We start from the raw sequence: 22448 nt of genomic DNA, 5'->3' as shown, positions 1-22448 counted from the left end.
ATGGTACATTCTTGAGAGGTAGATGTAAGGGTATGTTGTTGGTTGCTCTAGGACAAGATTCTATGAACAGTTTCTATCCACTAGCACGGGCAATAGTGGACAAAGAAATCAGTAGGACATGGAGCTGGTTCATGGAGCTATTGAGAAGGTCTTTGAACCTTAAAGATGGTGCTGGAACCACATTTATTTCAGATATGCAAAAAGTAAGTTTCTCATTTTTAAATTAAATTTTAGTTTCAATATTCTTGTCTCATGATTAAATAATTTTTTTTATTTATAATTTCAGAGATTGGTGGATATTTTTGAGAAAATGTTACCCGTAGCTCACCATAGGTACTGTATGAGACATGTTGAGAGTAATTAGTGTAAAAAGTGGAGGAGTGGTGAAATGAGGAAGCTTATGTGGTGGTGTTCATGGAGTTCATATGATGAAGAATTCAAGGACCAGTTGAAAAAGTTGGGACAATTGTCAGAAGAAGCTGCAAGGGATTTGGTGAATTTTCCACCAAGGGCATGGTGCAGGACTTATTTTGATACTCACCAAGGTCCGGCGAAGGGCTTTTTGGTCACTAGGTTTTGAAAAGTCAATTTTTGCTTCGTGGTGTTCAGTAGCTCTCCGATACTGCCATCGTGTAGTTTATATGCAGATAAGTTGTATATGATGTCTCATTTCATACTAAAAAAGTCATATATGGAGATATAGGATATGTGTAAATTTTTTCTCAAAGAAAGGAGAAATACAAATATGTAAGTTTATGTTAGTTTAAATTTTTCCTCCATAAAAAACAAATAGGAGAAATCCAATCTGCTTTGTGTATTGATTCACTAATATCCATGGGTAAACTACTTATTGCCGTAGAAGATTATGATATTAGGGAAGTTAAAGGAGTCTTGGGTCGGATCTTGGGTCGGGTCAGGGTATAAAAGAATTTGGTTAATTTATTTTTATTGATGTGACACTTTTTTCCTTACGTGATAATCAAAAATTAAAAAGAAAGAAAAAAAGAATTTCAAAATTCCAGCAAATCAGTTGATGTTTATAGGGGTATATTTGATTCTAAATTTTTACAGCCGGGGTATATTTAGACTAAATTTGTAACGGAGGGTATATTTGAACTTTTTCGAAAAGTTTAGGGGCATATTTGACCCTTTTCCCTTCTAAAAATAAATGTGCATTGATAACTAAAATTATTCAACTTAAATGTCCTTAATTATATATTTGGGTTTGTTTGGATTGACTTATTTTAAGTGTTTTTAAGTCAAAATTGATTTTTAAGCACTTTTGAAGTGTTTGAGTATATTTAAAAAGTGCTTATAAGCACTTAATTTTAAGCTAATGCTAAAAATAAGTCAAACGTCATAAGTTAGAAATCTCAACTTATGACTTTTAACTTAAAATGCTAAAAATAAGCCAAAAGTTATAAGTTAGAATTTCTAACTTCTGACTTATGGCTTAAGGCAAAAACCAAAAGTCAATCCAAACAGGTACTTGTTCTCTAAAATCTCAGAATAATTATTGAAAGTTATCATATTTACTAATAAAAGTTATTCTTTAAAGTACTACTACTTCATATGATAAAGTGGAGATTAAAAATAATCTTTTTAAATCAAGGGACTAATTACATGTGATTAAAATAATTTTGATACGCAACTAAACAAAGAACAATAAAAAATTGTGCTAAATTTTTTAAAAAAATTTGATTGAGTATTATTTGTAAGACACAATTTTTTTGCTCTATTTGTTAATAGGCCGTTAAATATAATCTCACTAAGTAGATTGAAATATGTATTAGTTAGTCTCATAAAAAATTAGATAACGTCTTTCTTACGTCAATATTGATATTTATCTTTATTTCTGTTGATTTTAACTCATTTTGTTTGTAAAATATATTCATGAATCTTTTATTATTAAACAAAAAATAGTCAATTACAAGTGGAGTAGATAATTAATAATTTCGTAATTGATTTTGTTATTTCCTTATCATCTTTAGATATATAAAATTGACACTTTGATAATTCACACACATGTTTGATAGAATATCTTGATCATTTTAAAAAACAATAAAAGATCTTGGACTTCAATAAGCTTCACTTTTGAGGTAATGTACGAACTGCTAACATTTTTATTTTTCAGATCCACTTTATGGGAATGTACTGTATGTTGTTGTTGTTGTTAAAAGATCCACAAACTATCTCTATCAAGGATGCTAAAGAATTTAGTAAGAAGGATTTAGGGACTTATGTATAAGATGCAAAAAATATGGAAGGTGCATTCTTGACTTGTGCCCGCACATCTTCATCATCGTATGCAGTATTCAATTTTTAAATACCAAAAAGTTCTCTTGCTTCTTCACAAATAATGTTTCTATCATTTATGTTACTTATTTTTAGTAAAATAAATTTTCATTAGAAAATTTGTAACAAAAATTGTTTAGTTATTTTTTTATATCATATTTTATGATCGCGTGAAGCGCGAACAAATTTACTAGTTAGTAATAATATAATTACAAACTATCAAAATTAGTTATAAAGATTCATTGATGAGAAAAAATTAATTATAAAAACGATAATAGTGATTAGCTATTCTTTAATATAATCTTTCAACGTGTACGAATAATCTCTTTAATAAGAATCTGTTTAGTGAGATGTTGAATAGATAAATTTAATAGCTAATCAGAGTCATAATTGATGATTTTTTAATATATAAAGTACAAAATTTGGGGCAAGTTTTAGAATTTGAAAAAAAATCCAAAATTTGATTTTGGCTCAAAATGCCTTTTTTAGATTTTGGGATCTTGGGATTTTTGTTAAAATTTGACAAATTTTATGGCCAAATAAAAATTTTATGGCCAAATAAATTTTACCTTTTTATTTTAAAACTAGCAATATATATGACTGAACAGGTCCTGGTGCTTGTCTTTCCGCATTTCAAATTTCAAAAAAATTATATTAATCTTTTTAATATGAAAATGCATTTAATTTGTATGGCGCTTAGTCATCAATGTACGTAGGGCAGACTTATGTGCGCGAATAATGTAAAGGTTTCTTGTACCACCAGGTTAAATAATTTTACAATAATATATGATTTTTAGTACTCACTTGGTTCGAATTTACTTATCACATTTTGATTTAACATACTCATTAAAAAAATAATAATTGATATAGTATAGAATAAGTAATTAATGCAAGAGTAGAACATTTTTTTTTTTTTTTTTTGTCTTTTCTCTATTTGTAAAAAATGACAAGTAAAAATGAAAACTAAATTATAAGAATAATGACAAGTAATTCTAAATGAATGGTGCAGTAAACATCTAAATAACCAATATTTTATATGTTTATAAATAGTGAATTTTGTTGTGTGATAAAAAGAAATGCACAAGATGGAACTAAGGGTGTGTTACCGTGTTTGGTATGAAAGAAAATATTTTAAAAAAAATGTTAGTTTGATGTTTGAGCCCGAATCATTTAGACACGTCAATTCAAGACTATGCACTTTGTTTTTAAAATTCTCGTAAATGATTTTTACAATAATTTATCGGACACGAGTTCTCGAATTATTACGCTAAAAACGGGGGTTCCTTATCCATTATCTATAGTCTAGCTATCCCAATGGGTGGAGGGAGATGGCAGTGGTTCGAAGACTTCTACACAAAACCCCCTACTTACCCAAGTCAATAAAACCCCAACTGATAATATTGAAGTAGGGTAGGTCTTGACACAAGCAATAAGGAAGCTCACCTTCTCGATAAACTCCAAACCAAATGAGATAACGCATAACAAGACTCCGATGACGGGTAAGCAACTTCAATACTTTCCACCATTGTTGAAAAATGGGGTTAAAGTAGTTGATAGAGGTGGAAAAACAACGAAGAAAATGGGATTGTGCTTTAATAGGATATATAGTCGGGAAGAACCCTTCCTTCAAATAGATGTTGAACTTTGTATATGTTATCTGGAACTTTGTGGACATACCACTATTTTTCTTCACGATGATGACTATTTTATTTTTTGATTTGAGAATGAAGAAGATAGAGCAAAGGTACAAAATAGTGGCCCTTATACTTATGAGTATATCCGTTGTGTTGAAACCATGGTCACCAAACTTCCAGATGAGCAAGGAATCTTTGAAACAAATGTCATTATGGGTTACATTCCCCAGTCTGCCTGTCTAATACTGGTCCTTAGACAACCTGAATAGAACTGCTAGCTACTTGGGAAAACCAGTACATACTGATAGTCTAACTACTGGAGAGGGGCATATTTTATATGCTAAAATGCTTATTGAAATGGATGTGACATAACCCTTACCTGAGCACATGCTGATTAAAGAATCAGGTGGAAATTAATACCAAAAGGCAGGAGTTGGATTATAATTGGTGGCCTGAGTATTATTAAGATTGCATAGTTCTGACATGAAACATACTAATTCCTACTTCACCTGAACCTTCCAAAGCTTCAGCCCCTACCCAGGACAAGAAAATGACTCCTACACAATAGATTCCAAAGGGTGTTCACTAGAATACTGTTGTACCTATCCAAATTAAAGACCCGAAGCCTGCTATACTGGAATTCTAAAAAAAAAGAATCCTAGGAAGAGTAAGGGGAAAGAGAAGGTTGAGGAGGTACAACCATCAGACTCTAGTACAAAGAGGGATTAAGATTTTGACATAGAAGAAGTAGATTTACAGAATGCATATGCTCTTAGTTTATTGGGGTTTGTTCTGGGTCCTAAGCATCCTTACATGTTCCAACATGATGTTTGGTTCTTAGAACATATGGGGGATGAATCAACCGTTTAAACGAAAGGAGCTAAAACTTTTTATCTTAGTATGAAATAGACCTTCTGAGATGTTTGGAGACTAAGCTAAAGTATAGTAAAAGAGATACTCTTATAAAGTTACTATGCATAGATTGGACTTGCATAGTTGACTATTCATTGGAACAGACTGGAAGATTGTCGATCTACTGGAGACACCAACATGTTAACAACCATGTTAGCTAGGCCAAAACTGGTCCCTTGCTATATTGAAGACAAAGGGTCCAATTTTGCTAGTTATGTGACTTTTATATATGGTTATAACACTAATATAAATAGGAAGGACATCTGGGAACAACTGGGAATTATCCACAAAATTATGACTGACCCATGGGTCATACTTGGTGATTTTAGTACTGGACTTTCTATGGGAGATCGAATTAGTGGGGCCCCTATTCAGCAGCTGATATACATGACTTTAACGACTATGTAGCTATGTCTTGGCCAATTACCTAAAAGAGGATGTGACTTTTTTCGGTGCAATAAGAGGGAGGAAAATGCTAGAATCTATAGTTGAATAGACTAAATATTAGGGAATGCAGCTTGGTTTATTAAGTTTGGAGCTTTACAGGCAGTGTTCAGACAACCAGGTTGCTCAGATCATTCCCTCATTATTGTGAATGCAGAAGTTCTCCTCTAAATTACTAAATGAACATTTAGAATACAAAATATTTTGCTATACCAAGACCAGTTCCACACAATTATTAATCATGCCTGGGGTTAAGCTATAAGAGGATGCACAATGTATTCACTGTGGAAAAAGTTATTGAGGAGATGGAACAGAAACTAAGACACTTAATCAATAAATGTCATTTTTGGATCAAAAATTACAAGAGCTGAGAATTGAGTTGCCAAAGGTTCAAACAAACCTAATTATAAATTTATTTAATAAAGAATTGCTTTAGCAGGAAAAATCAGTGCTAACTTAAATTCAAAAGTGGGAATGGGTCAATGAGCAAGTGTTAAGAAAGAAATCCAGGGCAACTTGGATATCTCTTGAATATTCCAACTCAAGATTTTTCTATGCCTATTTAAATAACAGACAAGACAGGAATATGATTGCATCCATCTGTACTGATCAAGGAGTAAGAGTCATAAAACCAACATAAATACAATAGGAAGTTACCAATTTTCTTCAACAACTTTTAGGTTTTGTTGTAATTGAATTACCATGCATCAATAATGAAGTTGCAAAGGAGGGACCATGTTTGAACACTTCACAACTGAGACACTTGTTACAAGAGGTGATAGAGCAAGAAGTTTTGATACAATCCAACACCTTCCCTATGACAAGGCACCAAGTATTGATGTCTTTTATATAGAATTCTTTAAGAAAAATTGGCCAGTAATTGGTCAGAAGGTTACTGCAGCAATTCTCCAATTCTTTGAGAATGGGAGCTACTAAAGAGTATTAACTGTGCAACTATAGCTCTTTCCCCTAAAATATAGAGTCCTAACTTTGTCAAGGAATATAAAACTATAGCCTGTTGTACTACTTTATACAAGAAAATTGTAAAAATACACACTTATAAATTGAAGCCTATGGTAGATATTTTGGTAGGTCCTTCACACTCTGTATTCATTGAGGAAAGAACTATCTTAGATAATATAGTAGTGGCACATGAATTGATTGGGGGTTATGGGAAAAAACATGTAACCCCAATATATTTATGAAAATTAATATTAGAAAATATTATGATTCAGTAGAGTCGGGGTTTCTACAGATGATCCTTATTGAGTTTGGCTTTCCTTCTAAGATGATTGACTGGATAATGATCCGTGTAACTACTATAAGTTACTTTATACTTATTAATGAAAGCTTAACTGATTAGTTTGCTGCTAAATAAGATTTTAGATAGGGGAACCCTATGTTCCCTATCTATTTGTGTTGGTGATAAAATACCTCAACAGATCCTTAAAATAGTTGAGGCATAATCCTAACTTCAACTACCACCCAAGTTGTGCTAAGTTACAACTAACTGATATTTGTTTTGCTGCTGATTTATTTCTATGTTGTAGAGCAGATCAAGTATCCATCTATTTGATATTATAAGCTTTTGAACATTTCTCTTCTATCTTAGGGCTAAAAGCCAACCTTGATAAAAGCTCATTTTATGTGGCAGGGGTAACAATTTTTTTCAGTTAATTCTTAAAGAGATGCAATTTACTCTAGGAAAAATGTCTTTCAAGTATTTGGGAGTGCCTCTCTCAAATTTCCTGAATGAGAGAGGCACTCCCAAATACTTGAAAGGCATTTTTCCTAGAGTAAATTGTATCTCTTTTTTCCTACATGTTGTTGCAGTCTACCGGGTAACAATTTTTTTCAGTTAATTCTTAAAGAGATGCAATTTACTCTAGAAAAAATGTCTTTCAAGTAACAATTTAATGCTGGACCTCTAAACTACTATCTTATAGTGACAGATTACAGTTAATCAAAAGTGTACTCTTTGAAATGCAAACTTTTTGGGCACAAGTCTTTTTATTACCAAAGAAAGTCATTTCTATAGTCACTTAAATATGCAAGGTGTTCCTATGGACATGAGGTGTTGAGAGCTCCAAGAAAGAACAAGTAGATTGGGAAGCCATATGTCTTCCAAAATCTACTGATGGATTGAATATAATTAAGTTTGAAAGGTGGAATGGAGCTGCAATTTGTAAGCTCATATGGGTATTCTAAAACAAAAAGGATTCCTTGTGGGTACAATGGATCCACAATTTCTATATCAAGGGCAGAAATCTAGTTTTAATAAGTAAACCTAAACAGGCATGTTGGCTTGTTAGGAAAAATTTTTATGCTAGGAAAATATTTCAAAATATTGACCTTATCCAACACTTGAGACAATTTATAGAGGGTCCAAAATTTAGCATTAAGAAACTGTATTACTCCATGCTTTCTCATCAACCTAAAGTTACATGGAGGAACCTGGTTTAATCTCCTAGTACTATGCTAAAGTACCAATTCATCCTATGGCTAGCCTTACATGGGAGACTTCCCACTATTGAAAGGCTTGCTAAATAGTGTACAATTATGGATTCATATTGCGTGATATGTGACACATGAGCAATAGAGACTTTCTAATATCTATTTTTTGAGTGCACCTACTTAAAGTTTATATGGATCACTCTCCTAAAATGGATGGGCATTAGTAGATGGGTGAACACCTGGTTAGATAAAATCAAATGGCTTACTACTGCATACATACCTTCAAACCAAGATTGTAAATCCTGATATTCCTTTTTGTTGTTGCAGTCTACAGGGTGTGGATTAAAAGAAATGCAAGAAGATCCAATGCTGAGAAGAAAACTACAATACAGTTGATAAAAAAATATCTACCTTCAAGTATACATTAAAGGCCAATCACAGTGTAAATGGTAGGAAATATTAGCACAATTGAATAGCTATCCAGTTTAATTTTAGATATCAATGCTTTTTGTAATAGCTTAAGGATAGAATTAGTTAGTAGCCTGATGATACTCTGAGCTACTTTGTACTGAGAATGTTTACTGGTTGGAATAAAAAGTTTTTCTTTCAACCAAAAAATATCCTTTACTCTCTTTATTCAGTAGTTTAGTCTGGATCTCATAATTTGTACACAAATTCTCAAATTTTTAATTAATTTTAGAACTTTCTTATACCAATTACTACTTTGGTTTCTATAGAAAACTAGAGAGAAGAATTGATATTTTGAAATTTTTGCATTATTGCAAAAATTACTTAGCTGAGAGAATATCACAGTCTATATATACAAGTGATGTGGGAGCTGCATCTTTTGTAGCTGTCAATTGCCAGTTGGCATATTTAACTCATTAACAATCTAACTACATAATTAACTGATTAGCCTACATACAACTAACTATTAATTTTAATACTCCTCCTCAAGTTGAATGTACTAAAGAAATTTAGGACACCAAGCTTGGACAACAAGACGTCACGTTATGAACGACCAATAGCCTTTGTCAGCAAGTCTGCTAGTTGTTCCTTAGTGTTGATATAAGTAGTTTTGATCAATCCTTGTTGCACTCTTTCAAAAATAAAATGACAATCTATTTTAATGTGTTTAGTACGTTCATAAAAGACCGAATTAGTAGTAATCTGATAGCAGCCTTACTGTCATAATGTATAAGAATAGGTGTGTGGAAGACCACCCCTAACTCCTTAAACAAGCCAGTAACCCAAAAAACTTCATCTATTAAAGTATCTAGACTCCATACTCAACCTCTGCAGAGCTTTGAGAAATAGTGTTTGAATTCTTAGATCTCCAGGAAATCAAAGAATCACCAAACTTTAGTAAATAACCAGTGACTGACCTTCTGGTACTTGGACAAGTAGCCCAGTCTGCATCATAATAACTAAAAAACATGGCTGCTTATTAGAACTTGTGAATAGTCCCAATCCTTTATTAACTTTTTTGTATTTGAGGACCCTTAATATTGCATTTCAATGAGAAAACTTAGGCTGCTACATATATTGACTCAAGGTCTAGACAACATAAGCTATGTTAGGCCTTGCATTAGTCAAGTATAATAACTTCGTAACCATTCTTTGATACCTCCCAACATCAGGAAATAAAATGTCATTGGCAGAAGTATCATAAGCTGTAAATGTTAACTTGACATTACATTCTAATGGTGTAAGAATAGGTTTTGCATATGCTAACCCTACTTCAGAAATAAGCTCTAATGCATACTTTCTCTGATCATCACAATACCAGTGCTGGATCTGCAAAATTCTATGCCCAAAAAATGTCTCAACATCTCTACATCTTTGATCTTAAAGTGATTATGTAACACATTTTTGATATCTTAGATTATATCAGGATCACTTTCTGTAATTAACAAATCATCAATATATACTAATACAAGAACCATCCCTTTATTGCTTTTCTTAGTAAACAAAGAATAGTCAAAATGACTTTGGACATAACCTAACTGACTAGAGCTTTAGTCAGCTTAGCATTCCATTGTCTGAAAACTTTTTTGAGTTCATACAAAGACTTGGTAAGCTTACAAACCCGGTGCTTTCTTGTTCTAGTAAAGACTTGTGGTAACTCCACATATAACTCTTCAGATAAATCACCTTGTAGAAATGCATTGAAAACATCCATTTGGTAGATATTCTAATTCTCAACTACAACCAAACCAATAATAGAACTAACTATTACTATTTTAACCATCTGAGCAAATATTTATTGATAATCAACTCCCTCTATTTGACTATATCCTTTTGCAATTAGTCTTACTTAGAATCTGTCTATCTGGCCATCTGTTTTATATTTGATCGTAAAGACCTATTTGCAGCCAATAGGATGCTTCTTTTTAGGTAACTGAACTATCTGTCAAGTATTATTCTCCTTCAAGGCTTTGATCTCCTGTTGCATAACTGTCATCCATCGTGGATCCTTTATTTCTTCTTCTTAGTTCCTAGGTTCAACCTTCTCAGAAATATTACACAGATAAAGCTGATATTTGTGTAAAAATGTATCATAATTAAGGTAATCATACATGGAATATGGATGTTCAAGATAGGTGACATTAGTCATATAATCCTTCAACCATACAGGAGGATTGGAAGTCCTTGTAGAGTGTATATAACTTTTCTCAGCTGTAACCACATTAGGAACTACAGGTGGTATTATCTCCTAATAAACCCAAGGTCAAAGATCAAAAGCATTGTCGGACAAAGTTGGCTCAGTCTAACGACCAGCTTTTTTGATGAAATATGTGCATTGTGTGTTTTTGTATGATTTGACTATTTTACCCATTTTTGTAGTTATATTATGATATTTCTGGGGTGTGGTGGCGATTGGCATATTTCCCGATCTATTTTTAGTATCTTTTATGTGGTATTGTGGTTTTTGATGGCTTCAAGAGACATATTTTGAACTTATATAGATATCTGTTGATATATGCACCGGATGGCTGAATGGACTGTGCCAACATCTTTGAAATATCGTTTTTAAGCTACTACACCTTTGGTTTGGGTCTTGCTGCACCCAAGACCATTTCGATCTATTGGTTGAAAAGTTTAAAAATTAGAAATATAGGTGTAGGACCCACATTTGGTCGAAACAACCTTAGATGGAAAATCTGACTTTTTCAGTAGATCAAAAATATCTATTTTAGGGTGGTAACATATTTGGTGTGATTTTACGATAAATCTCATTTCGACCCTCGATTTGAAAAATTACAATTTTGGATTTTAGGGTCAACTTTATGAAAATAATATTTTTTTAAAATCTGATATCGTCACTGAGTCCGAAGCATTGATTTAGTGTGGTTACATAATTTATTTGCATATATCAGACTCTGAACGAATCCAGAACACCCAGTCGAAGTCCATTTGGACTTAAAAATTTGGTGCACCAGGATGCTGGTGCGATAAGGAAATTTAAAGGGTGAATTGAATTACCCAAGTGCGATTTATGCCTTATTTACCTGGTACCTGAGTAAAGTATAAATAACCCTTTTTATCTGGTTTTTGCTCATTCTTTCACCTTTCTCTTGAGAGTTAAACCCTAAAATTAGTGTGAGGTCTTAAAGTGAAGCTTGTGGTTGCTTGGAAAGCAAGGTTAACATCTATTTCTTGATTCTCTTACGAATTTAAGGTAATAAATCACCCTTTTCTTAGTAATTCTTGATTAAATTCTCAAAAATCCAAAAATCTTAGGGCTTGATTTTAAACTTCAATTTCACTTCTTTTTATTTGAATAATATTTTAATCTTATAATTACTAGTTTTTCATCAATTTAACCTTCAAAACAACTCCGATTCTTGATTTTAACCTGAGTTTCAAAGATTTTACCTGGAAAAGCTTAAAAATATTTTTTCTTCTATTTAAACCTCATTTTTTACTCGATTAGACTTGAGTTTTTAGCTATAGGTTCCTAAAAATAGTCAATATGGGAGTCGTTGATTTTGTTTTGATGCGTAGATTCTATATTGGATATTTTTAATGAAGTTAGGGACCGTTCATGAGGAGTAAGACTTTAGAAGTAAAGTCTTGGTTGCGGTGTTTTGACTTTTGAAGTAGGTTATGACTTAACTCTTTTAGATTGGGCTGAGTAGTAAATAATGGTATAAAATACATGTTAAGGGTAGAAACTAATCAGGAAAAATGGCTATCTATGTGTTGTGCCCGTGTATGAGCCTATATGCATTGTAATTGTTGAAATTGAGATATTATGTGATATGTGTGACTGTGTGGGGTTGTAATACCTCGAGAATCTAGAACAATATTAGAACTATGCTTCAAGATCATGCAAAATAGATTATGGTTCTTTGGTAGTCTTATGAGTGAGTTTGATGTATATTAAGACCTCAAATAACTCCAAGCTATTAGACGAATCAAAATATTCCTTACCGATTGAGTTTTTGAGAAGAATGCTATTATAGTCAACTTCAAGTGAGCTTAACTTTAATTCTAATAAGAATTTCTGAGCTTAAGACCCCCCTATCAGATAGATAATTGAATTAGGTTTCCAATGATATCAATTTCGCTCAAATTCGATACTTGGGTGAGAAGTTATGACACTTTTAGTGCAAAATAGTAGCCCAACGCTATAAGCACCGCGTCACGCCAAGGGGCATTTTTCACAATTGTCATTTTTCAGTGAGGCACCGCGATGGCGCCAAAGTTCCATTTCTCAGTTGTCCATTTCCAGTTGCGCAATGCGATAGCACCGCGTCGCGCCGTTGGGCAAAATGGGGGTTGTCCTTTCTCTAGTGGCCTGATGCAATTGTATCGCGTCGCGACATTATGCAAAACTGGGAACTTTTTCAGTTTTCAGTTCTGAGTTTAATTTTCCAAGGACATTTAAGTCCTTTTTCCTTTCATCCCATTCAATAAAAAAATGAGATTAATCATTAGTTAAGGCATTATATTTAATATTTTCACAATTTCCTCTTAAAAACGAAACCCTATCCACCACCCAAATTCACTAACTTCAACCATTAATTCCTCAAGAAAGTTTAAGGATTCAATATTCTTCACCTAAGAACGATCAAGAACTACAATTTTTTTACAAGATTAAAACCCTAAGGTATGTTAGATGTTCATCCATGGGCCGTCTTCACTCGTGGAGTCCAAGAATCCATCTTTTATGTTTAAAATCATGAAATTACATGTTTATAATGATTTCTCTCCATGAAGCTTTTATGAATTTTGATTATACATGATGCTTACAATCTATTTTTCATTGAAAACAACCCTAAATACATATTTTATGAATTATGTCCATGAACTTACATCAATTTCAAATTTTTATCATGTTTCCATGAAATTGTTGGTGATATTAAACCTTACATGGTTGAATGATGTTGTTTTTTGAATTTAAACCCAAATTAGTGATCTTAGAAGTGAAATCATGCTATTACTACAAGCTTAAAACTATTCCTATGCGTAGCTTACACTTTGCATATCAAGTGTTTGATAAAATGCCTAAATGATTCGGTTTTGAACAATGACTACTTATTACATGTTTATAAGTTAAGATTTTGGAATTTGTTTTCAAGTGGAATGCATTATAGTATGTTTTAAATATTATGGGTTCCATATCATGTTCATGAGAATTCGGAATAAATCCTCATTTTTATGATTTTGTCATGTGATCGTGCTATCTCATTATGTCTAGAAGTATCCTCATGTTAAAGTCTTGAACTCCATGTATTTGATGAAATGCTTTAGTGAATAATTGTGAACAATGATCTCCTTCCATGGTCTCAAAGCTTTCATGTGTCCCTGTTGTTGTTATTGCTATCGAGTCCTGGGGGTTATGAATACCCAAAATTTAGTTGTTTACTTAATCTCAGTGGTTTTAGAATAGTTTCAAAAATGTATGAGCATTATCAGTTTAGTCCGTTATCATATCAGTCAAACTTAGATCAGTTTAGTAATCTAAGTTAATTCCCTCTACAGTTAAGCCTAGATCAGTCAAGTAATCAGTGTCAGTTCAGATAAGAGTAGGATTTAGCACCGAGTGAGCCTAGGGATGGGGGCTCACCCTCCAGTTAGGACTGAATCCTTAGAAGAAATCCCTAAGTTCCAGAACTACATAGCCAGTCTAGGTTATGAGATGTCACCCGCCATTTTAGGACTGACACTCTCAAGGATCACCCGCTAACTTAGGACTGATCTTAGGGGTCACTCGCTAGATTAGGAATGACTCCACAACCATTATTAGTACTCGTGGTATGGTACTAGCGCCCTTCCAACTGGGGTTACAGGTTGGACCCCAATCAACTCAGAGTGGGGAATGTCGGTTAAATGATACCTCCCATAGTTTCAGTTTTAGTATTCAGTTCAGAAATCAGTTTAGGTTTGCCTGATCATAGCATATAGTTTATCAGTTATTCAGTTATCAAATTTTAGCATTTCAGTTACAGATTATATCTGAAACATATTATATGCTTGTTCATGCATTCTTAGATTTTGCAGCTTTTACGCATTTATATTAAGTATCCTCATGCCAACCAGACCATCTCTATTCCATGCATGTTTACTAAGTTACTTCAAATCGTTTAGCTAGTTATTACTTCATGTTCAGTTATCCCATGCTATTTATTCAGTTGGTTATCATTCATGCATATAAACCCATACATCTCAGCTTTACCTCATTTAGCATACCAGTACATACAAAGTACTGATGGCAAACCCGTTTCTTGTGTTATAATGTTTCATATCATAGGTTCGGATGCTTAGGTTCCCAATCGTACCTAGATATCCTAGCGCACCAGTAGCACCAGCTGTGGTGAGTCCTCATGTTTCGAGGACCAGTTATGTTATTTCAGTTTTTCTTAGTTTTAGCAAACAGTCGGGGTTAGTTGGGGGCTTGTCCCATCAACTCCTCGGTTATTCAGTTAGAGGCTTTCAGACTAGAACAGATAGTTAGTTAGCTTTTTAGTATGTTTTCAAATGTTAACTTCTCAATTCAGTATTGATTATAGTTTTTAAAACCTTATGGTGTTTAAGTTAAATTCCACACATGTACTCTTGTTATCAGTTTTGTTCAGTGTTCATAGAAGGTACTAGCTCATGGGTTAGCTTGTGGTCTCTCGGGACTGTAAGCACTGTGTTGCACCCAGGGTGTAATCTTGGGGCATTATAAACTTGGTAATAGAGCCTAAGGTCTGAAAGTGTCCTAGGAACGTGTCAAGTAGAGTCTTATGCATGGGTGTGAAACGCGCCATACTTATGGACAAGAGGCTACGAGGTATTTTAAGAAAAGTTTTCCTTCGTTCAGTATTCATGTCGTGCGATAGAGTATGAGCTCTATTTAAACTTTCTTCCTAACTTATCTATCCTTTAGTGTACAAAAATGCCTCCAATAAAGAACAACAAAAGGAGAAATGGGAATCAGCCCGCACCTCCGTATGTTCAGGAAGATTCCCTGAATGAGCCTGTCTCTCACGCCGAATTTAAAGCTGCTTCTCCCTAAATAGAAAAAGACTCCTATTAAGTTTTTGACTCTTCCATTATTTTCTCCATTTATAACATCAATATAATATTAATCATTGCATTCTCACTTCTGTTTTGGCTTGAGGAGATGTCTTTTCTAGTTTTTGTTTTTGAGGTAAACTAACTTTAATTCATGCTTTTTTTTTACTTGGATACTTATGCATTTATACATCATATTTTATGGACGAACATTATACTAAATCTTATTTTCTTGTTCTTTTGCTTATTGATTTTGCTTTTCTTTTTTCTTTTGAGATTACTATATTGTTTGTTGTAGATTTGCTATTTTTTATGCTGCTTAATACACGTGATAGATGAATATTCAATCAAACTTTAAGCAATTTTTGTATAAATATCAGATACGAATAAACCTATTTTATCAATTTAATATTTATTTTTCATGAATAATACCTGATTTTACAAGATAACTAATTTATTATTTGTCCTTAAATTAGATTACAATTATATATAACTAAAATAGCATTAAATTTACAAGAATATTTAACTTAAATTAAGAGTTGTTACTTTTTTATATTGTTTTGATTTCTATTTTGTAAAAATACGTGTATCATTTAAAATATATCTTTTACCAGTTCAAGTTTTGTATTAAATAACTTGGGATAATCTATAATTTATAATCTCTAATCTTTTTTTTTTTGTGGTAATAATCTCTAATCTCTAATCTATATCTATAATCTATAATCTATAACATATTACATTATATTATAACATATTAGAAGTGTGAAGGGCCTTAGAAATATTGTTTGAACTTTTTGCCCTTCACTAAAATTTTTTGTTTTAGATAAAATCGTCTTTTAAATATTTTTTCCTATTATATAAGAGTTAAAAATTAATTAAATATATTTACGATAAAACATTTTCCTTATTAGAAGTCATCAGAATTAATGACAATTAATTCTTTTTTCATTAGTTTAAGAATTCTAAATCAACTAAATTTGATTTTAAGAGGATTTAAAAAATTAAATAATAAATATAAAAACGTTAAATAAAATCTCCGCAATGGATAAAATCATTTCATTTTCTATAATCTATATTTATATCTATAATATATTAAAAGTGTTAACGAACTTAGAAATAGTGTTTGAACTTTTTGCCCTCCATTAAAAGTTTTTATTTTAAATAAAATCGTCATTTCACTATTTTTCCTAATATATAAGAGTTAAAAATTAATTAAATATATTTATGGTAAAACCTTTTTTTATTAGAAGTCATCAAAGCTAATGACAACTAATTCTTTTTCCATTAGTTTAAGAATTCTAAATCAACTAAATTTGATTTTAAGAAGATTTAAAAATTAAGAATAAATAGAAAAACGTTATACAAAATTTTCACAATGAATAGAATTATTTCATTTTAAATAATCAAACGTTATACGTACGAGCCACGCGCAAGTATAAAAAGAATTGCACAAGACGGAACTTAGTGCGAGTCATTTGGTAAAAAGGAAAAATGTTTTCTAGAAAATGTGTTTTTAAATTTTCATACTTGGTTAGGTTAAATATTTTTGGAAAATGTCTTTTTGATATTACTAATCTCCAGATAAAAACAACAAAATGACACATTTGCTTTTCTCAAAAGTTTTTATCCCAAATAATTTTAACAAAGACAAGGCCAGCTTAATTATCCCCCACTAAAGCATCCCTTTTTTTGGTAGCACCACCACCACCAAAGCATCCTAGTTAAAAGTGTATTCATTACATAATTTCATTATTATTTAATCCTCATAACATATTCACGTCATCGAAATCTCAGGATAGTTTTTTCGTAACTAAGTTGGCCCAATTTAACTTCTTTATTGATGAGTAAACCGAAATTACACTAATAAATCATTTATGAAATAATTACAAGTATATGTCATAATAAGTGAAATTAATTAAAAACTAATAATTAAAATAATCACCTGAACAGGAAAATAAGGCGGTCAATGTACAACAAGAATTTAACGATAGTATGACAGTTTCATATATTTAAAAGTTGGAAAAAATGCGAAAAATATTTATTTTTAACAAGAATTTATCGATAGTATGACAGTTTCATATATTTAAAAGTTGGAAAAAATGTGAAAAATATTTATACTTTGGCGAAATTTGTAGTTACGCATCCTAAACTCTGAGTGTATCCTACGACCCCGTAAACTATTTTTTACCGTATTTAACTGACATATATTAACTGACATATATTTGACACTTGAACCACTGTGTGTATTTCAAGCACTTGAGCGCGTGAAAAAAAATATTTGATAAGAGACAAATATATGCTAATTAAATACGATAAAAAATAGTCTAGGGGGTTCATAGGACTCCCGTAAAATTCAGGGTGCGTAACTGCTAATTTCACCTAAGTACAGGTATTTTTCGCATATTTTTCCCTTAAAAGTTTTTGCATTATACTCGTTACACAATAAACAAGTGCACATAAACTGTCATTTATTATACCACAAATATACAAGGTAGTTCTAACAGAAAATTACGAGGTACGTAAGTCGAAAAACACACACATGATTATTTAGGAAACATCACACATGCATCTACTACAGAGAGCATTACAGTAGGAAATTCAACAAATATTAAAAATCTAATTAAAATATAGGAATTTAGAAGTGGTGGTGGTGGTGTCCCCCTTCAGCTTCTTTTTCCTCTTTCTTTGCATCCTTCTTGTCATGGTGCTCATGCAATGCAAATCCTCCAGCACCAACAGCAGCAGCAGCTGCAATCTCTTCCTCTATCTTGTGTTTGTGTGCATGCTCTGGATCCTTCTTAGCATCATGTTTCTCATGCTATATGACAAGAAAAGATAGTGAAAGATGATCAATAAGTATTGATGTACAGACAATTTTCAAAGATTAATTAGTCTCTTTGTTCCGGTTAATTATGTGACATTATTCTCTGTTTTTAGTCCGTCGGAAAAAATAATGACACGTTTTATATTTTGTAATAATTTTACTTAAACTTCTTATTTTACTCTCAGTGAGATCATTTATAGTTAGCGGTAAAAGTTGATGCTAATCTTGAACAGCTACTAAATGTAAATATTATGACTTTAATTCTCAATTTAGCTATCAAAGTAACTTTCCAAACACAAATCCAAATTAAACAGATCACAAAAACCGGTGTAAAGTGAATTCAGACATCAAGCGATGATAAGCAAATACTTTAGTTTTATTGATGTACAATTCTTGTTTTTTAGATCATAACATGATTGTGACCTATCTTTATAGGTTCACGATAGAAAAACTTTAGAGGAATGAGATCTTTTATGATGGGTTATATATATGACTATAATTGGAATAGAAGAAAATGATATTTACATACCAAGGCGTAGGCACCGGCAGCAGCAGTGCCAAGTTTACCAATTTGTTCAAGATGCTTATGGTGTTTGATTTCCTTTTCGTAGTCGACAGGGCCCTCTTCTCCCTTGTCTTTGTGGTGGAAAAGGTGGTGGTGGTGTTTCTCCTCCTCAGCCATAGTGATTATTATGACTATGAAACGAGATGTACTCAATTGAGATAAAAGTGTTGTGCTATGTTTGATTCAATTATGATTTTGTGAATGTTGTATATCCTAGTCCTCTATTTATAAGATGATATATTCATTAATAGTGAACCTAGTCCAATTACTTAAATAATGATGGGAAGAGGTGGCACTCTTTTTTGGTTCAAAGGTGGCACTTTGCTAGTCATACAACTATTGATCAACAATAATTTCTCGAGTAATTCCTAAATAGTGACCTAAGTTTTGAATATTTTCAACAAATATTATCACTTGTGTATCATTTAGGATTATAACATCACTCAACTATTCTTTTTCTCCCCAAAAAATGCTAAATCCCTCAAAAATCTTCTTCTCTCTTAATTGGCATATTATGTCATTAAAATCTCTTTTTAAAAAAATACTAAACCTATTTATCTCACCAAACTCATTTAAGCAAAATACAATTATATTCTTTTTTTAAAAAAATATATATTAGTTTATTAAAAACTAATTATACTTGAAAAACTTTATTGATACTAAAATTTGATATATATATATATATATATATATATATATATATATATATATATATTTTAAGGATTATTTTTCTGAATGATCACTATTTTTTGAGTTGCCTATAAAAATTACTTTTATTTATTTTAGAGATAATAATATGACTGAACAATCACTATATTCGCAAGAAAAAAAACTAAATATCTCATAAGTTCTTTTTCTTCTAATTGGTATGCCACATCATTAAATTATTTTTGTAATAATAGACCTATTTAATTTATTAAGAAGAAATTTTCATGCTTAGAAATTAATAAATTAATTTTCTTCCTAGTCAAAATTATAATTTTATTCTTTTCTTTAACAAAAATCTATTAATTTATTAAGAAGAAATTTTCATGCTTATAAATCTTTTATCATTACTTAAACTTTCTATTTCTTCTAAAGTTATTTTCTTGGATTGTTATCCATGTTTTTGGAGTCGCTTATAAAAATTACTTTTTGTTTTGCTAAGACAATAATATCACCCAGTTAAAAATATTTTTCTCAAAAAATCACTAAATACCTCAAAAGTCTAGTTCCTCCTCTTCTATTAGCATGTCATAGCAGTAAATCACCGTTTTTAAAATAATAATAAACATATTAACTTGTTAAACTTATTCAACTAAAATTATAATCTTATTTTTTTTTTTTAAAAAAATATTAATAAGAAATTCTCATACTTAGGTATTTATATTTTTTTTTCTAGAGTTATTTTCCTAGATGGTCATTCAGGTTTTTATATATAATTGCCTATAAAGATCAGTTGTTTTCTAAAGAAAATAATATCACTAAATTAAATAAGTTATCTAGAGAATTTAATTTGCATGTAAAATAATATGGTGAAGATTAAGTATGGTAAAGAATTTCTAAGCATGAAAATTACAATAACACATTTTTTTCAAAAAAATAAAAATAAAGTTATAATTTTGGTTAAATGAGTTTGTTGAATTAAATGGTTTATTATTTTAAAAAAATGTGATTTTAATGATATGACATGCCAACTAAAAGAGAAGAATACTTTTAAGGTGTTTAGTATATTTTGAAAAAAAGTGATAGTTGAGTGATATTGTGGCACTAAATTAAACATAAACGATAATTGAAAGAAATTCCTAAAACTTAAGTTACTATTTAGAAAAAGTACTTTAATTTCTGTATCTTAATTGTGTGAAACGATTTTTATACTATTATCACTTACGAAGATAATCACTGATAACTATTTATAATAATTGAGAGATTACTAAATCAAATAGTAACTGATGATGTGAATTCTTTTTAAACTCTGTAGATAAATCAATAATTTATTGCTATACATACAGATCATCAAGGTTTTGAAAGGTAAATAAAATTTGTGAGATTTTAATTTCTTAATTACCTTTAGACGGTTTTTTCTTTCACTCGAATAATTAGTATCTGCTTTTAGATCCCATTAACTCGAATTCCACATGGAAGTTTCACTTTCGAGTTACATGGAGCTGAATTAAGTTACGTTTTTTTGTTGTTCTCGTTGGAACACGCGGACATACTCCTTGCTTCTGAGAGATTGATTCAAAACTCGAGTACGGTCTGTGTACTGATTTTCTTCTCTACAATAACTAATTAATGATTTAACGTCGATATCGTTCTTTTCTTTATTCTTTCCCTTATTTTTACCCAATCACTAGTAGTTACTTCCGATCCGAAGCACCTCTTTTTCATTCATAGAGAGATCCAATCATCAAAATCAATTTAAAGACGGTTTTATTATTAAAATTTAAAGGAAAAAAGGGTTAAATATACCCATAAATTTTGTGAAAATATCTATATATATCCTCCTTTTCAAGTTTAGCTCGCCAATGCCCTTGCCATTCAAGTTTTTTCCATATATACCCCTGTTCCCAAGTTTTGATCTATATATACCGGTGTTACCGTTAATTGCTTTGCTGAAATTTTTCAATCCTCCTTTTTCTTTTTTTTTTTTTTGTAAAAAATTATATTTGTCACATCACTTTTTAATCACCAAATCACGCATAATTAAACTCACCCCTTCTTCTACACATTAAACATCTGTCAAATGCTCCCATCTACCTCACAATCTCTTCGAATTTTCTCTAATTTGGCAAAATTCCTTTGCTGTAATTTCAAATTCTTGCATAACCGCTCTTCTCTCATACACACACACACACACACATACATACATACATACATACACATAAAAGATATTCACTTAATTGACAACTTGCTTTTGTTGTCTCTATGTGGACTGCCTCTTTTACACTTTTATATCCCTATTTCTCACTTGGTTTTTTCTTATTCAACTTATTCTTGTTATTGGAATGGATGATGGTGTGAAAGATCGTGATTTTCTCTAGTTTGTCAAAAATCCTTTGCTGTATTTTCAAATTCTTGCGTAATCTATGGGAGCTCTACAAAAACCTTGAGGAGCTCTACCGAAATTCTTCTTCTTATTCTTGTTGTTGAAATTGACGGCGGGAGTGAAATATGGAGTCAATTTCAGTCAAACCCATTTTAGCCCATGTAGTTTTTGGGTTGATTTTAGGCCAATTCATTTATTAACTCATCCTATTTTATTTAATAAAAGAGTAAAACATTCAGTACTCCCTGAACTTTGACCAAGTTTGTTGTGGTCCTATTACCACTATGAACTAAATTTTAGCATATTTTTGTCATCCCTATTAGCTAACGTGACACCTTTTGTCAACCTTTTTTAGCTGATGTGATACCTTTGATGTGGGTCTTATTCTATGTAATAAAGGTGCTTTGTCATCACAAAAAGGTGATAAAAATATATAAAAATTGAGTTCGGGAAGGGGGGAGGGGAGGGAGGAAGAATAATAGGACTCCTGTGAAGTTAGAGTGTGTCATAGCAACTTTGACCATAGTTCGAAGAGATACTAGATGTTTATCTCTAATAAAAAATTACATAGTATAGATAAAATAACTTCATAATTATCTGGCATAGTTAATATTTAAAATAATTACTTTACATGATTAAAGGTAGTTAGAGTAGCTGTTATGTATGTGAACCCTCGTATATAAATGGAGTGGCGTATATATCAATTTATTTTAAATTAGGCAAAGATACTCTCTCACCTAATTGCCTAGTTTTTTCTCTCACTCCCACCCCTATTACTCACCA

General features: G+C 31.4%; 1 protein-coding gene and 1 long non-coding RNA gene across 2 annotated transcripts; one reads left to right on the top strand and one right to left on the bottom strand.

The window, feature by feature from the left end:
• The first annotated feature begins 3536 nt into the window (after positions 1-3536).
• Positions 3537-8135, top strand: LOC124897684. Its single transcript, XR_007054505.1, has 2 exons — positions 3537-3794; positions 8067-8135. It is a non-coding gene; the product is annotated as an uncharacterized LOC124897684 (long non-coding RNA).
• Positions 8136-17699: 9564 nt separating this feature from the next.
• LOC107867641 (abscisic stress-ripening protein 1) lies at positions 17700-18877 on the bottom strand. The gene is made up of 2 exons (XM_016713975.2): positions 18602-18877; positions 17700-18066 (listed from the first exon to the last, which is right to left on the bottom strand). Exons 1-2 carry the CDS (start codon positions 18752-18754, stop codon positions 17884-17886), a joined length of 336 nt encoding a protein of 111 aa, XP_016569461.1. The 5' UTR covers positions 18755-18877; the 3' UTR covers positions 17700-17883.
• Positions 18878-22448: the final 3571 nt, after the last annotated feature.

This window comes from Capsicum annuum, chromosome 4, assembly GCF_002878395.1.
Source record: "Capsicum annuum cultivar UCD-10X-F1 chromosome 4, UCD10Xv1.1, whole genome shotgun sequence".
In the NCBI taxonomy this organism is placed as follows: domain Eukaryota; kingdom Viridiplantae; phylum Streptophyta; class Magnoliopsida; order Solanales; family Solanaceae; genus Capsicum; species Capsicum annuum.
The sequence above is the reverse complement of the archived record's forward strand: the minus strand, read 5'-3'. Positions and strand labels throughout refer to the sequence as shown.